Source organism: Notamacropus eugenii, chromosome 5 (genome assembly GCF_028372415.1).
Source record: "Notamacropus eugenii isolate mMacEug1 chromosome 5, mMacEug1.pri_v2, whole genome shotgun sequence".
Taxonomy (NCBI): Eukaryota; Metazoa; Chordata; class Mammalia; order Diprotodontia; family Macropodidae; genus Notamacropus; species Notamacropus eugenii.
The window spans coordinates 415802269-415820588 of record NC_092876.1 but is presented as its reverse complement, the minus strand read 5'-3'; the positions used below and the strand labels follow the sequence as shown (position 1 = coordinate 415820588).

Here is an 18320-nt window from a genome sequence, read left to right as displayed (position 1 = left end):
TCATCATTTCCTTCTGAAAGATAACTTTAACTACATAATCAGCATCTCAGATCATTTCCTGCTCTGGCTGCTGGACTTTATCATGCCCCCTGTTGGATACTTCCCTCACCCCACTTTTCAGCTGCTTTTTCATGTGTTATCTTCCACCAATAGATTATGAATCCCTTGAGGGCATGTTGTGGTTTACACTTTGCCCACCCAGGGATTCATGATGTGTTGTGGTGGAACCATCTCAAAGAATTCAGAGTCAGACCCCCTGTAATCCAAGTAGAGATATTTATTGAGATTGATACCTCTCATGAAGTGGGCTAAGTTCCAAGAGGAACCTCCAAGCTGCCAAGAGGCAACCTCAGAGAAAGCAAGAAGGATTTTTATAGGGTAAAGATGCATTTACATAACAGAAATTATGAATATTAAAAAGGCAGTAGGGGTTTATTAAGGGATTAGGTAATAGGGGAGGGGTCCCAGCCACAATGGAACTGTACATGTGGTTACCCATAATGCATATAGAAAAACCCATTTAGAGGGGAAATATATGTATAATAATGATATTATAGTAAGCCTCTCTACATCATAAGTTCACTCTAGGTCAGTTCTTTACTATTACTGCACAGGTGCCTACTTAGAGGTAGTCCCTTCTATTGTTTTGGGGTTTATATCCTGCTTGGACATCCTGATAGTGTAGCTTTCTGACTGGCTGAGTGTTGTGGTCCTTTCTGAGACTAGATGGATGTGACTGTGGTTGAGTGCATGGACGCACCTGCTGTTTCTCTGGGAATTATGAGGAATAGATCTGGGGGCAGTGGCTAGGATCCCATCATATGGACATGCCTACTCTTTCTGTGGGAAATATGAGTTTGTGGATACATCTTTTGTTCTAGTGAGCACTGAGGCACATACGAGGAAGTGAGAATATTGAGTTGGGAGAGGAGTGGCTAGGTAGGGGCAGTGGGCCTGCTGTTCAGTGGGGAGTTAGAATATTGGGGCTGGGGGCGGCTTTATTAGGGTTCCATTGTTCAGGGACTATCTTCTGCCTTTTTTATTGTTTATTGATTGAGGGGCAGAAAGTGTGTGTGGGGCTAGATGGCACTCCACCATGCCTGAGGGCCAGCATCCAGCTGGGTATAGTTCTGTTCCCCCAGAAGTCACCTGGGGAAGAGACAACCTGGTGAGCTGTGAATTTTCCAGTTTGGGAGGAGGCTGAGACATTTCGAAATCCAGCCTATAGGGCAACCATCATCATAGGGGAGGGAATTTAGAAATGAGAAATAGGGGAAAATAAGGGGAAAAAACCGCAAAATTATCAAAGATCTCACGAAGAAGAAAATTCAAAGAAGTTCAGCATAAGGAGATAAACCAATAAGTTAGGAAGTAAGACCTCTGGACCAAGTAGAAGAGTTCAAGCATCTATGAATAAGTATTGAAGGAAAATGAATCAGCAGCTGGTGGGGCAGAGATTCCTGTGGATTCCAAGAGAACATGAAACCATAGAAGGGTGTTCCTGAACTTAAAGGAAAACTAAGAATGATGACAGCAAAAGTAACTGACAGGGTAGAAAAATTTAAATCACAGTGGCATGTCTCACCAAAGAACAAAAGAGAGGAAAACTGGGAATGTAAATGCAGAACAGTGAAAGGACAATCTGGAAGAAGAAAAGCAAAAAACAACACTTTTAAAAGAAAACGTTCTCCTTACAATGTATCGATCTCAAAGATAGACTATAGAGAGGAAACTTAAGGACCATATGTCTCTCAGAAGAACACAAGTTAAAAAGCCATTACAGCCTACATAGTGCAAGAAATAATAGACTAAAACTGCCCAGAATTTAGGAACATACACAAAAAAGTACTAGTCTTAAGAATTCAGTTAAAAGTTCAGTAAACATTAAGTTCCTACCATGTGATAGGCACTGTTCTGAGCACTGAGCATACAAAGAGAAAGGTAGTAAAGGCTCTCACAGTCTAGTAAAAGAGACAACATGCAGACAACTATGTACAGACAAGCTCTCTACTAGATAAAGAGCTAATAAGCAGCTGAGGGAATGTACTAGAATTAAGAGGGATTAGAAAAGGTTTCTTGCAGAGGTGAGATTTCAGCTGAAAGAAGCCAGGAAAGTTGGGAAGTGGAGATGAGAAAGGAGAACATTCCATGCAGTGAAAATGGCCAGAGTTGGGAGATGGAGTATTTTGTTCAGGGTACAGTAAGAAGGCCAGTGCCACTAGATCACATAGTAAATCAGGAGTGGGATGGGTATAAAATGTAAGAAGAGTAGAAAGGAGTGGGGTGTGGAGCTGGTTATGAAGGGCTTTGGATGTCAAATAGAGGATTTTTTATTTGATCCTGGAAATTATAAAAAGCCATTGGAATTTGTTGATTGATATTGTGTGTGTGTGTGTGTGTGTGTGTGTGTGTGTGTGTGTGTGTGTTGGGAAGGAGGATGACTTGGTTGGACCTATGGCTTTAGGAAAATCACTTAATGAGTAGACACTGGATTGGAGTAAGGAGAGATAATGAAGAGTTGGACCACTGAAAACATCTGAACTACTGAGTGTTTTCTGTCCTGGGTACACAGCTGCAGACTCCCTCTAGGCCATGTCATAGAGGGCTATTTTGGGGACTTCTTTGCTAGACCTCCCTCCCCACTGCCTGCAGGCTTCTTCTTGTTTCTCTGGGCTGGAAAAATGACTCACTGTGGATTTCTTCTTGTATTTTCCAGGCACCTCTAGGTCTCTTCTTCAGTCTTTATTGGAGTAGTTTGAAAGTGAGCTGGGCAGTACTGCTGCCTCCTATTTTGTCATTTCTGCTGATTCTTCTCATTTGGTGCCCTTGATTCCTGACTGCTGGAGTGTTTCATTGATTGGAGTGACATTCTTATTTCCTAAAGATAGAGTTTACAAAACACAGTATGAGAAATAACATGCCACTTTGGAGATCATGCCTTTCACCTTCCAAGACCAGAGTCAATAATTAGACTCTCATTTCTAGTACTCTCATCAGGACCATAACCTTAGACATTTTGCTACAGGGTTGTAGGGACCATGATAACCATACTCTATCCCATATTCAGTGGTTCTTGAAGGAGATCCAGTGTCACTCTTCATCATCACAGGATCTTTGAAGGTTGAGGCCCTAGTTAAATGTTACTATATTCTAATACAGTGGCTATCTATCTCTCATTTCTTCCTCTCCTAAATCCTGTGATTCAAAGTTGTTGGCTCCCTTTTGTCAAAACCTGCTTCCCTTCTACTACTCCCTGATCTTTCATCTACCTCAGTCCTATCCTTCTGGAGTCCCTCATTTGCTTAACCTTTTTCAATTTTGCCTTTCTGTACCTCCATTCTGTTAACAATTTTCTTTCTTTCTTTTTTTTTTTTGCTTAGATGATTCCCATTTATTCCATTTTTGATTTCATGATCTTCATATATAGATAGATGCTTGACTCCCTCTAAAAGGGTTTTGTTTTTTTTTTTATCTCTGGTCCCCCACTCCACTGTCAAATGCATCTTTTCTGTTTCCCTCCACCAATTTGGTCTAGGGGACAGGGGGTAGAGATTGCAATCTTAGATCTAGAGGTGGAAGAATATCAGAAGCCATTTAGCTCCCTAATTTTATGGATAAGGAAACTAAACCAGAGCAAACATAGTGGAATGATTTGAAGCAGTGCAGAGAGTTCCCTTCCACAAACTTCTCCAAATATCTAGAAAATGTACCAGATCCTGATAGGGGAATCCAGAAAAAAATTAGTCATTCGTCTAGCCCAGCGTGACATAGAGAGACAGACAAGGGAAATCTAAGAGCATTGAGAATAGGATCTGGCAGATCATATTAGCCTTTCCCAGGGAAAAGGCTGTGAGTTTCACCATGGCGAGAGGAGGTCACAGACCTGTATTGGAGTACAAAGAGCACAGGTGTATTACTGGCAGCTTTCTTACCAATTGTTCAGTTCCATGTTGCAGATCCATGTTGAACAGAGAAAGGGACCTGCTCAGGGGAATGGCATTCTTGGGTAGGGAGAACCTGGGCTATTTATGGAGAAAGGAAGTTGAGAATCTAGTAGCTGCAGTAATGTTGCTCATACACTAGGTGCAGAGTAGGGTCTCATTTTTCCAGCTAGAATCTAGCCCAGCCAGCAGAAGAACAACCAAGACAGGAATCTCAGACCAAAGGGAGCCTAAATTCTGCTCCAAACCATAAACTCTTTCTAGCTGGCCGATAGGGGCTGAGTCCAGTAGCAAGTCTGTTCTGGTACCAACCCAAACAGAGGTCAAGAACTTGAAGAGCTCAGACTAAGATGGGAGGAGAAGGACAGCAATTAAACTTTATCCTGGATCAGACCACTTTAGGGGCATTGATAGCACTCTCTGAGATCCTGAAATATCTCCACACTTAAGAAAGCAGCATAAGATCAATCCATACCTCCCTTCAAGCTCAGTCCTATTACCAAGTCCAAAGTTAGGAAGCAGGCTGAGCAAACAAAAATCCCCACCATAATGCCTTGTTATGGTGGCAGGGATACTCAAGATGCAAATGCAGAAGAGAATGGCTCCAAAACATCGACAAGCAGTGCCTCAGAAAAAAACACAGCTTGGACATAAACTCAATGAGAATTCCTGAAAGAAATGAAACAAGAGTTTTTAAAAGTTTAAAAACATTTTTATAAATGAATCAAGCACACACACACACACAAAAAAGGTGGAAAAAAAAATATGAGCTATGGAAGAAAGAATTAGAAAGGAAATTACCAGCTTGACACAAAAGGCACAAAACATTGTTCAGGCAACAAATTCCCCGAAAATTCAGATGGCTGAAATAGAAGCCACAAAACAAGAAATAGTAATCAAAAGGATGAAAAATAGAAGAAAATGTAACATGTCTCATAGCAAAAACCAACACTTAAGATAGAGGAGAAACAAAAAGAATCATTGAAGTAACTGAATGCCATGACCAAAAAGCATAAAGTCCTTAGAGATTCAATTTCAAGAAATCTTAGAACAAAACCCTTAGAACCAGAAGGCAAAGTGGAAGTAAAAAGAATATACTCGGCATATCCTGATAGAGACCCCCATAATGAAAACTCCCAGGAACATAAAGGCCAAAATTGAGAGTTTTTAGGTCAAATGAAAAATGTTATAAACAGGTAAAAAGAATTAAAATAACTAAGGAACCTTTGTCTAGAACACTCATGGTTTAGCGGCAACCACCACTTGACTTAAAGGAGCAGAGAACTTGGAATACTTTGTTCCAAAAGGTAAAGGTTATGGGGCTTACAGTGAAGAATAACTTACCCAGCAAATTGAGTTATAATGCTACAGAGGAAAAAATGGATCTTTAATTAAATAGAGGACTTCCAAGCATTTCTGATAAAAAAAATTAGAACTGTAGAGAAACTTTGAAGTTCAAACAAGAGAGTGGAGAGAAATAGAAAGGGCTAAACATGAATAAACAATAATAAAAGACCAAACAAGGAAAAACTGCTTATATTAAATTATGAGGAGATGATATATGTGTTCCCTCTGATCTTTATCATCATCAGAGTTTGGAATCCAATTAGGCAAGGCCTGAGAATGGTTCTACAAAAGAATAGAAAAGAGGGGAAGGGGAATACACTGGGTGTAAGGGAAAGGAGGGAGGTTAGGGAAAATTGTGTCTTGTAATGAGGACACAAAAAATACATATATATACATATATAAATACATATATATACACACACACACAAATAAGGAGGAGTGGGAGGGAGGGAGAGGAGTGACTGACATTGAACCTTTCATCTGAACTGGTCCAGAAAAGGAAGAAGCACAGCACAGAGTTGGGTACAGAAATACATTGAACTTAATAGGGAAATAGAAAAGGAGGAAGGGGTAATTAGACGGAAGGTAAGTTAGTGTGAGATTAGTGCTACTAATATAAATTCATAAGGAGTTTATACCAAGTATACCAAAACTATAACTCTTTTGGACATGGCAAAGAATGGGAATCTGAAGAGGAGAATGGATGAACAAGTTATGGTGTATAGATGTGATGAAATGCTATTGTGATGCACTGTCGTCAGTATAACAACCAGTGAACGATTCCAGAGGACTAATGATGAAATGTGTTCTTTACCTCCTGTGAAATGAAAGACTTAGGATTGAGAATGAGGGGCATTTTTTTTGTTGGACATGGCCAATGTAGAAATTTGTTTCAATGCATTTTTGTAAAGGGTTTTCTTTTTCTCGTGTTTGCAGTTGGGAGAGGAGGGTTCAGGTGAATGCACCAGAAGGAAAATTTTTGGCTAATTAAAGCAAATAAAATATTTACAGATAAGGAAACTAACTGAGGGTCAGAAAGATTAAGTGACTTGCCCATGGTGACACAGCCAGCGGGTGTCACAGGCAGTTTTATTGTTCTTTTCACTTATTATTTGTCGTTGAGTATGTCTTTTTCTGGTTGTTTGCTTTGTATCAGTTCATATAAATCTAATCATGTTTTTTAGGTTTGAATTATCTAGGTGTGAGGTGAAATACTGGAGTTTTTATGATTAATGAGTAAATAGAAAAGCATTTATTAAACATTTACTATGTGCCCAGCACCGTCCTAAGCCCCAGGAATATAAATAGAGAATCAAGACCATCCCTCCTCTCAAGGAGTTTATATTCTAAAGGAAGGTGACATATAGGAGTTCAGCTTCAGGATAAATGGGGTGGCCCTTTGGTCCTCACAGTGCAGTAGCAGTGCAGATGCTAATGCCTTTTCCTTAGTGTTATTTCTGTTGATAAAACCATATCCTTTAATTACTTCAAACCACTTGATAGTACTAGTGACTCTTTTTCCTGGTCTTCAGGAACTGCAGCATCTACAGAAACATTTGCTAGGTTGGGTCTCCCTTGGGTTTATTTCCTGGACACTTGCTACAAGAACCAGGCTGGAAGCAGGGCACTTGGCCTGGAAAACATCTATTTCTGGGGCTCTTTGGAGTTTCCTGGCTTTGCACGTGCTGTTTCCTGCCTTTCCCTCAGGGTTCTTTGTTACTTTGGCCAGGCTGGCTTGCCTTTGTGCTGGTTAAGATCGCTTTTAGTTCTGGTTCTCTCTCTTTATCACTGAGGTAAGCCTTATTTATATATGACTTAGCTTAATGGGCTTTTTTTTCCCATAAATTTCTTTTGTGCTTACTCTCTGTGAAGATGATAATAATAATTAATAGTGCTTCTAATCATTCACATTTATAGACTGCATAATGACGTACAAATAGATTTAGTCATAACAGTTCTGCCAAGTAAGTGTTATTACTCCCATTTTTATCTTTTTTTCAGAACTTTTATTTTAATTTTTGTTATTCTGAACTTGACAAGTATCAACAAATATGAACACTTATTATCTCTATTTTACAGATGGGGAAACTAAGGCTCAGAGAGGTTAAGTGATATGCCCATGGCCATTTCATCTAGTAAGTGTTGGACTAAGGATTTGAACCCAGATTTCTAGCACTCTTCCGTACTATACTATGTAACATCTTTAATAGAAATAAGCTCAAAACATCTTAATACTCTTCCATTTTATTTTATTCCTCATGCCTCAGTGAATAAAAAACATTTTGTTCCCCCATTTCATAGATACAAGTAAGGGGGAAAATGTCTTGCTCATATTACCAATTTTAGCAGTAAAGCAGTGTGTAGAATGCAGGTTTTCTATGTTTCAGATTAATGCCCTTTCTGCTATACTTTGTTGCCTCCCTATTCTCAGTAGGCAAGACAGGGAATTTTAGTGCTCTTGATTTGTTGCTTTCTTTAAGAAGTGTAGAAAGACATTGGATATTATTAATAACATGTTGAATGAGGGTTGCTTTGATGCTCATGATACACAGCCAGGCAACCTTCTTCCAGAGGAATTTTTTTTTTCAAGGCATCTGTTATTTTCAAAAGTGGTCCCATTAACTGTTGAAGTTGATCTGATTGGATTGATTAGATAGTCAGGATTATCAGATTCATCATATTTTGATCAAGAAGGAAGCATAAAATGATGAAATAAAAATAGGCCAGATTAATTCTTTATCATTTACTCTCATTTTGCCCCAAAGGTGCAATGGTGTCCAATTTATAACATTTCCTGCCACATCTCATCTGTGATCCTCCTGACAAGCAGCATTAGAGACTGAAAAACCTGTAGATATGCCAATTAATATGACTTTTTTTCAACTAATTTTCTATTTCCAATGATCTGTATCCTGATTGTAGTATAAATAAAGACGATCACATAGGGGACAAAGACAGAACAAAGTTCCATCACAAAATATGACTGGTATAGCCCTATCTGAGCAGCATGATCAACTGACCAACTTTGAAAAGTTTAGAAAACCGGTGTTTAAGCCACTGGTATTCACCAGCTTGGTGTAAGAATAATTTCCGTGATGCTGCTGATGACTGAAATGAAGTCAGAGATACTCACGGTATCTCTGAAATAACTGAAGAAACTAAAAGTTAGAATATGTTCCAGGGAGAGCGTAATGGTGAAGGCAAACTTCAGTTGCTTTAAACGAGGAGAGGAGCACTATTAAGAGATTGAAGCCAATATAGAACAGATATCAAGTAGTGAGAGTTAGGATTGATAATCTTCCATTTTCACAGCGTTGAGACACGCTATCACTTTATCATCGGCACCACAATATTCAAGGTAAACAGGGTCATGATAATGTACTCAAAGACCAGGAAGACTATGAAGTACTAGGCACTGTACTGTAAAGTTTGGGGGCATATAGCATGTGAGCAGTGTCGCACTGATAGCAAGGTTTCAATACATGCCCTCTTCTCCAGGTAGTACTTCTCCATCATCTTGTCCTCTTGCTCCTGGAAGGTGATAATTATGAGGGCCACAACAATGTTAACAAAGAACAGGAAGACCACAAGGCAGACCACGTAAAAGAGGCATTTCTACACAGTTGCTGTGGCTCAGACTCTGGTCTTAGTCAGATCCATAGAATTCTAACTTGTGGTCAACCCTTTGTGTACACAGGGATAAAAGTCAACTGGATCCAGATGATGTTGTCAAGTAGAAATTAAGATGTTTCCTTTCTGTTTTCCATTTTATTTTCTCATGATCTGCATAGTCAATTACACATTCCTTTCCATGTCTGTGAAGCTTTCTATAAAATAAAACAATTTCCCCTTGAAGACTGGGAATGTGATGACACAAAGATGAAAACCAAGAACTTGTTATCAAGTTTTGTATTTTTGTTACTTAGTGGTTTTGATCAGTGCTTCACATGGTTGTTGATAGTTTGCAATTCTTTTAAAAACCATGTTCAGATCTTTTGATAACCTGTCTATTAAGCAGTGGCTGTTGACTCTATATTTGTATTAATCATCTATAAATATAGATAGAATCACTGGCTACCCACTCCAGTACTGTGTATACTCTCTTCCATGTGCCCAATTGAAGCTGCCCTCACTAAAGTTAACCAATAAATTTTTTTTTGCTTAAAAAAAAAATTCTCAGCCTAGGCACCAAAAAAGAGTATTTCCATGCACATAACAGAATAAAAGGGATTCTTTTTGAAATTGTAAATCTGTTTCATTCCACTTGCTTAAAACATATACACATAAAATATTTTACACATTGCTTTCAAAACTGTCCTTATTTTTGCTTCCTTATACATTTGCTTCTGTTCTCTCCTGTTTATGTTGAAAAATGTTTCAGTGGTCCTTTTTTGTAGTCATAATTATCCTTCCTTCCATTAAATAAAGGGAACAACATGAGAAGTATGTTGGAGCAAAACTAATTCACTCAGTAGCCATGTCCAGAAATCTTCGTTTGCCTCTATACTTTGTGACCATCATGTTATTGTCACGAGGTGGGCACATTGTGGTTGGTTGTTAGATCAGTCAGTTCTTAAGTCTTTCCAAGTTGTCTTTCTTTACAGTGCTGTAGTCCTTGTAGAAGTTGTTCTCCTGGTTCTACTCTCTTCACTGTATATCAGCTTATGCTAGCTAGGATTCTCTGAAATCATCTTTCATCATTTCTTTACACTGCAGTAATATTCCATTATATTCATATGTCACAATGATCTAAGAGGCAATATTAAAGCATCTCCTTTGATTCTGGTTCTTTACTTTTTTTTATTTCTCCTCCTTTCTATTCCCTCCTTCAGAATCAGGAAGTTTGTTTCTCCCCTGTATGATTCTGCTTACCCCTATATTATTCTATTTATCCCTCATACTCATTTCTCTGTTGAAATCTATGTATTTTTCCACACCAAACTATGCATATGCTCAATCTTTCTTTGTTCGAGTGAAGTTTATTTGATGCCTACTTTCTGATCTTTTTTTCTGTGTCTACACCCTTCTCATGTGCCCCAGTCATGAGAAACAGTATATTCAACCCTCTTCTTCTTCCTAGTGTATGCTTTTATCTCTCAGTATTCTTTGAAGACATTAAGGCTCTGACACTTGTTTCTTCCTCTCTTATTAGAATTTTAGTTCTACATCATCATTTATCCCCTTCCAGTTACTCAAATTTGTCTATTTTAGAAAATTTCTAGAAAAGATAAGCTAACATAGAGAAGATAGATGCACACACACATAGAGGATATATATACATATATACACACACACACACATATACATATATACGTTTTTATAGATAAACTCTTGGGAAATATATTTATACATGATGTATGTATGTATATATGTCTACATATATACTCATCATGATGATGTATATATATCTATAAGTATATGTATATGTTTATGGAAGATATAGAGAGATATAGATATAGATACCTTCCATTTTCCCGGCAAAGTTTTTAGAAAAGTCATTTACACTGGTTGCTTCTACTTCCTTACATCTCATTATTTGTCAATATAGATTGACAAAATTCTCTGTGACAAGTAGAGAAGTACCACCATCCTTCCAGTCACCCAGTCATGATCTTGGAATCTTCCCTCTCTCCTGCTTTCCCCCCTCCATTTCAATAAGTTGCCAAGCCTTGCCAATTATATTTCTCTGCTATTTCTCACATCTGTTGCCTTTTCTTTTTTTTTTTATTTTATTTATTTATTTAAAGATTAATTTTTTTTATTATTTTTTAATGTTTAACAATCACTGCCATACAATTGAGATTTTATCCCCCCCACACCTACCCCCCACTACCCCCCTCCCTCCCCACGACTGCATACAATTCTGTATAGGTTCTACATATACTTTCCTATTGAGTACATTTTCACTATAGTCATGCTATGTAGTCGGACTAAAATAATTGGAAGAAATCATATAACAAATCAAAACATGATACACCAACACATACACATACACAAACATGATCTGCTACATTCTGCAAATGACTTCCATATTTCTTTCTCTGAGTGTGGAAGTTATTTTGCCTTAGAGAACCACCATTGGGATTTTTTTTTTTTTAAGAAGTTCTTGCGTTATTACGAAATTCCAGGTCTACCAGAAAAAACTCTCGCATACTGTGGTCGTTGCTGTGCACAAAGTTCTCCTGGTTCTGCTCCTTTCACTCAGCATCAGCTCATATAAGTCCTTCCAGGCCTCTCTGAAGTCTTCTTGTTCATCATTTCTTATGGCACAATATCTGTTGCCTTTTCAATCACATAACCACCATCCTAGCTCATATTTTCTTTTTTTTTTTTAGGACCTTATTGTGTGTGAATTAATATATCTTTAGTTTTCAACATTCACTTCCATAAGTTGTAAATTTTCTCCTCCTCCCTCCCCTCCCCGTTCCCCAAGAGGATGTGTAATCCAATACATATAGATTCTTATTAAATATATTTTCACATTAGTCATGTTGTTTGGAAGAATTAGAATAAATGGAGGAACCATGAGAAAGAAGAAACAAAGCAAAACAAAAAAAAGAGCAAATAGTATGCTTCGATTTGCCTTCAGACTCCATATTTCTTTTTTTCTTTTTTATTATTAAATTATTTTATTTGTTTTTAGTGTTCTACAATCATCTCCATATATTTTAGATATTTTCCCCCTCCTTCCCCACTCCGTCCTCACTCTCTCTCTGAGACAGCTTACAATCTTACATAGGTTCTACACATACATTCCTGTTAAATACATTTTCACCTTAGTCATGTTGCATAGAAGAATTAAAGTGAATGGGAGAAACCATAAAGCAAAACATAATACAAAAGAAAATTGTCTGCTTCATTCTGCAATCCAGTTTCATAGTTCTTTTTCTGGATATGGAAGGTATTTTGCCTCGAGTCCATCGGGAATTTTTTATGTCCTTGCTTTGCAATGAAGTACTAAGTCTACCAGAAGCCACGCATACTGTGGTGGTTGTTGTGTACAAAGTTCTCCTGGTTCTGCTCCTTTTACTCAGCATCACTTCATAGAAGTCCTTCCAGGCCTCTCTGAAGTCTTCCTGTTCATCATTTCTCATAGCACAATAGTATTCCATTACATTCATGTACCACAATTTATTCAGCCATTCCCCAGTTGATGGGCATCCTCCTTCTTTCAGTTTTTTGCCACCACAAAGAGAGCTGCTATAAATATTTTTGTACATGTGGGACCCTTTCCCATTTTTATGATCTCTTTGGGATACAGTCTCAGAGGCAATATAGCTAGGTCAAAGTGTATGCACATTTTTGTAGCCCTTTGGGCATAGTTCCAAATGGCTCCCCAGAATGGTTGGATAAGTTCACAGCTCCACCAACAACGAATTAGTGTTCCAACTCTCCCACATCTTCTCTAACATTTATCATCTTTTTATGTCATGTTAGCCAATCTGATAGGTGTGATCAGACTCCATATTTCTTTCTCTGAATGTGGATGGCATTTTCCTCATTCACAGTTTAATACCTCTTACCTAGATTATTCTAAAAGTCTCTTCATTCATCTATATGCTTCCAGTCTCTCCCTTCTCATTGTCTGAAATAATCTTTGAAAAGTACAATTCTGAATACATCAATCCACTATTCAGGAAATTTTGTTGGTTTTTGTCTCTAGGATTAAAAAAAAAAAAACTCTTGCTTGGTGTTTGAAGCCCTTCAGATTTTTTTCTACCTTACCATTTTAAGCTCCTGCCTATTAATCCCTTTCACATACTCTTCAAACCAGTCAAACTAAGCTGACGTGGAGGTCCCATGATCACAGATTTAGAGCTGGGAGGATCTTAGATGCCATCTTGTCCATTTGATAGGTGAGAAAATTGAGATTTGAAGAGGTTATGTGATTTGCCCCAGGTCACATAGATACTTACTAAGGTTGGCTTAAGGCTGTGGCACTGGCACTGGAGTCCAAGGCTTCAGTTAAAATCCTGATTCTTTTACTTCTTCCCTGTGTAATCATGGGCAAATCATTTAACCTGTCAGGACCTTAGTGTCCTCATATTGGCTCTCAGGAGGTTAGCCTGGATGCCCTCCTCATTCTAAATCTGTGTATGATCAAGTCATCTTAACTCAGGGTTTCTGACTAAATCCAATGCTCTTTTCACTGAGTATGCTTCTTCTGCACCTGAAAACCTGTGCTGAGGGGAGTACCTGTTATATACTAAAGCAACTCATATCACTTTTGTATGATTCTGTTAGGAAGTTTTCTTTACATCCAGCTTAAATATACCTTTTTTTGCAATTTCTATCTATTAAATTTTATACTTTAAAGTTCTCTATGATAAAGACAATAACTAACAAATGCTAGTGTTAAAAACATAGCTGTAATTTTATTTTGGGAAAATTGTTTTTTTCTATAATAAAATTTAATTTTAATTTAAAAATTAAGAATATATGATAGGTGGAAATTTTAATCTTTTAGTAATTTATAGTATATTGCATTTTTAACTTTGCTAAATAGAATAAACAGCTTTGACTTATTCATTTGTTCTCTGTTATTATAACATTATGAGCCACCAGACACTAGTCTCCAGAAAATTAGAAATGAGTACTACATAGATGTAATGGAGAGGTGCATGATAGATAAGAACAGGCTGTAACAATGAAAAAAGAAGTTTTTTGGTACTCCTAATAGATGTATAGTCTATGTTCTCTAGAGGTATCCTTGTGATGTTGGGGAAAAAATGAAGGAATTCATTTGGTCAACTCCTTGAAAGAAAGGATGGAAGAACATAGACAAGTTTCCCCATAGGAGAATCAGGCATGAACAGCTTGTGATCTGTACCACTGAAGGAAACTTCAAAAAAACAATGAAATCATTAATCCATTTAAGTATGTGGTAGCAGGATATAGTGAGAAGAATAGTGTTGGGTGTTTTTTTGTGTGTGTGATGTGATACAAATCTCTTTCAAATGTTGAATTATGTTGTATTTGAGCAAATAAGAAAATAAGGAACATACATCTGTATTTCCCATACGGTGGCAATCCTAGTTCTTAAACAGAATACTGTAATTGTGTGATTGTTATTTTTTCTGTCAAAAACTGGCGCATTAAAAGGAGTTTGTGTTGAGTTTTTTGGTATAATTGCTATGTGATATTAAAGTATTAACAGCTTATCTATTTTCAGTGATAGTTATTCAAAAAGTAAACACTTCACTAGTTTGTCTGAGGTGATATGGGATATCCTTCTCCTTTTACAGATGCAAGTAGTAACAGAGTTTAAAACTGAGCGAGAGCCAAACTGTTCTGACCCTGATGCAGAAGGAGTGAGCCCTGCTCCTGTGGAATCCCAGACACCAATGGATGCAGATAAGCAGGCCATTTATAGGTAGCTGCTTCAACTAAAATACAATGTATTCGGGTTTTTTGTTTAAATTGTTTTTTATTTTAAATATATTGGGACAGGGGCAGGGGGAATACATGGAGAAGAAAACATCAGAATGAAGAAATTATGTAAATTATTATGAAAGAAAAAGTGACCATTTAGGTGAAAATTTCCAGATTTAGTATTTCTTATATCTGTTAGTTTTGAAATACATTAATTGTGATAAATTTCAAATTGATATAAATATGATATTATCTTTAGGTTGAGGTTAGTTAAATTGTCATTACTATAAACCAATTTATAATGTTGACTTTTTAAATTCTAGTGCTTCATTTCATAAGATACCACATTTTAGAAATGAGATAAGTTTTAAATAAGCTATTAAGCTTATACTGCTTTTAATTTATAAAGTAATTTTTTGGGGGGGAAATTATTGGGGGCTTAGATCTGTTTATATCTGAAAAAAGAACTGCTATCCTTGATATAGTCTTTCAATTTCATTACATAGTTCTACAGTTCTATTGAGTTCTGGATAGTTTTCCCCCAGGTCTTTTGAAAGACTGGCCATTTCATTTAACCATGCCAACTCATTACTTGATTCATTTATCATCATGTTTTCAAGAACTGGCTTTTTTTGTAGGTCTTCTGGGTAAAAAGTAAATTCATTAATTTACTGCAATATAAACTTTTTCTTCACTTTCACAAAATTATAATTAATAAAATAAAGCTAGAAAAATAATTAACTTTTAATAACTAATTGTTTTTGTTGTTCACTTTTTCATATCTGACTCTTCATGACCCCATTGGAGGTTTTCTTGGCAGAGATGCTATAGAGGTTTGCCATTTGCTTCTCCATCTCATTTTATAGATGAGGAACTGAGGCAAACAGGGTTCAGGGTCACATTGTGTCTCAGGCCAGATTTGAACTCAGGAAGATAATTCTTCCTGACTCCAAGATCAATACTCTATCCATCTTCCAGCAAAGATAGTAATATGATAGATTCCATCTAGCTCCCCTGAGAAACAGTCTCAGAAAAATTTAAAAAAAAAAAAGAGTTCCAGGTGAAACAAAGATTCAGTAAAACTAAATGAAAACACCAGTAAGTTACTTCATATATTCCAAGACTGCACAAGAAGATGGTCAGAAGTATGAGGCCACATTCCTCATGGGGCTACACGTCTTTCACAAATCTTGTCTGAAGCCAGAGGAATCTGAGTCAAGGACTTTTGGAGCCATAGCCAAAGATATAGTCAACTCACTATAGATTATGCAAGGAGACTGATGGCTGATGTGCCCACTGTGCCTTGGGCACTGCAGGAGGCCAGTAAGATCTCTGACTTTTGAGGCCTGTCAGGGTCAATCCAGGAACAAACCAGTTTCCAACAGTAACATGTGGAAAAGGAGATGGAGCCAAGGCCAGTGCCAGCATTGAGCTCAAGAAGAAAGAGGCAGAAGGCAAGACCTGCTTTACTCTCCTGGCCCAGCTCCTTGTCCAAAACTCCGGCTATAGAAGAAAGCAGGAAGAGGATCCCATTCACTACTATGGCAGGGTAGGAATAATGGTATCCGAACTACAGTGAAACAGGACAGAGACTATGGCACAAAGTCTTCATTCAGCAGCCAAGGATGGAAATTTGAGCAAGCAAAGGAAAACTCTGAATACAATACTATGGGTTAAAAAAGGCCAAGAGCCTGAAAAAGAATAACTCTGCAATAAATACAGGTAGAGGCTAAGAAGAGAATGACTCGGCCTGAAGGACTTCAAGAGTAGATTAAAGAATGAAGCAAGATATTAAAAAAATGAAATTAGAACACATACAAAAAGAAAATTTGGAAGAACAACTTAGTATAGAAATTGAGAAGCCGTAAACAAGCAGTAGGCAGCCTAAAAAGTAGAGTGGAGCACCAAATCAATAATAACCATAGAACTACAAATTATAACAATTCTGAGGTTCCTCATCACATCATGAATTGGCAAAGATGAGAAAAATTAAAATGTCATTTATTGAAGGGATTATGGGAGGGCAATCACACTAATGAACAACATATTGCTGGAGGTGCTCATTGTCCAAACTGTTCAGGAAAGAAATTCAAATCTGTACTCAAAATATGACTATACTGGGCATATCTTTTTACTCAACAGTACTAGCATTGGACAAAGTTCTAAGTCTAAGGAAAGGTACACCTATGTAGAAAAAAATGTTTAATATCTTGACATTTTATTGTAATAAAAAACTCAAAGTGGGAACCTATTAACTGGGGTTAATTAAGGCTGAACAAATTATTTTTTGTGAATATAATGTAAAGCAGAGTGTGCCAGTCTCAAATCCAGGAAGATGTAGGCTTCTGTCTCATAGCCTCTCTGGTCCAGGCAACTTTCTAAGACAAGTTACAGAGAAGGAGCTGATCTACATTGGTCAGAAACTGCATAGAAGCAATTTCTTACTTGGAAGTTCTGTAAACCAATGAAATCACAGGTCCATTTCCTCTACCTTTCCTAAAGAAGAAAGAGATGGATTCAGAAAAACCAGGGAAGACCTTTATGAAATAACAAAAATAATGATAAAGACAAGAGAGGCTTGTTCTGGACATTCCCAGATGTCCTATGGGCAGGCAGTCTACATCCCCTATCCATGACTGAAAAAGTTTACATCTTTCAAACTGGTCAGACTGACTGGCATGAAGTATTCCACTATATATTCTAAGTGGGGATGTGATCTTAATATTAAAGATCTTACTGTAAAAAAATTAGAAGAGAAACCTCATATGTTTTTTACAGTTACGTGTAAGAGATGTATTCTTAACTACACAAGAGACAGAAGCAATTATAAAAGATAAAATAAATAACTTTTAGTACCTGAGACTGAACAGCTTCTACACAGACAAAAGTAATATTTCTGAAATAAGGGATATGGTCAAATGGGAAAAAAATCTTTGTATCAAATTTCTCTGATAAGAGTTTGGTATCTAAGGTATATAAAAAGTATATACATAAATATATATATACTCATATGTGTGCACATAAATGTATATATCTATACGACTAATAGCCGTACCAATAGAAAAATGATCAAAGAATATGAACACTTATCAAGAGAACTGTAAAGTATTCAAAACTACATGAAAGACTGCTCCAAATCTCTAATAATACAAGAAGTACAAATCAAAACATTCTTGAGATTTTACCTCACATCTTACAAATTGACAAAAACGTCACCAGTTAATATTGGAGGGCTTGTAGAAGAAACGACCAGTTAATAATTGTTTAGGGAGCTGGTACAACATTTTGGGAAGCAATTTGATATTAAGTAAATATTAGTAATTAAAATAATCTCGAACCTTTGAGTCAGAGATTCCATGGATCCCATGGAAGCCATCCATAAGAAGAAAGTCCCCAAAATATCTATAGTAACACTTTTTTGTGATAGCTAAGAATTGGAAATAAAATAGTTGCCTATCAGTTGGGGAATGAGCAAATACAAATTGTGGTACAAGAATGTAAAGGAATATTACTGTGCTATAAAAAGTGATATAGAAGATAGAAAGGTCTATACACAGTGACGCAGAATGAAGTAAGCAGAGCCAAGGAAAATAATATACACAAAAACTGTAACAATGTAAATGGAAAGAATAATGACACACCAAAAAAGCAAAAGCAAAT

General features: G+C 37.0%; 2 protein-coding genes across 8 annotated transcripts in view; one reads left to right on the top strand and one right to left on the bottom strand.

The window, feature by feature from the left end:
- PKNOX1 (PBX/knotted 1 homeobox 1) overlaps nt 1–18320 on the top strand; it is a 171982-nt gene that overhangs the window by 84812 nt on the left and 68850 nt on the right. For 6 of the 7 annotated variants that reach the window (XM_072614857.1, XM_072614853.1, XM_072614852.1 and 3 more), the window contains one exon: nt 14534–14661. In XM_072614857.1, coding sequence (XP_072470958.1) covers nt 14534–14661 — 128 coding nt within the window. Of the gene's footprint in view, nt 1–7367; nt 7424–14533; nt 14662–18320 lie in introns of all 7 variants that reach the window. The other variant, XM_072614855.1, reaches the window with a different exon arrangement.
- Nucleotides 12–18320, bottom strand: part of LOC140507015 (uncharacterized) — a 101304-nt gene continuing 82995 nt past the window's right edge. The window contains exon 2 of the mRNA XM_072614859.1: nt 12–2878. The gene's annotated coding sequence lies outside the window, so the exon portion shown is untranslated. The remainder of the gene's footprint in view (nt 2879–18320) is intronic.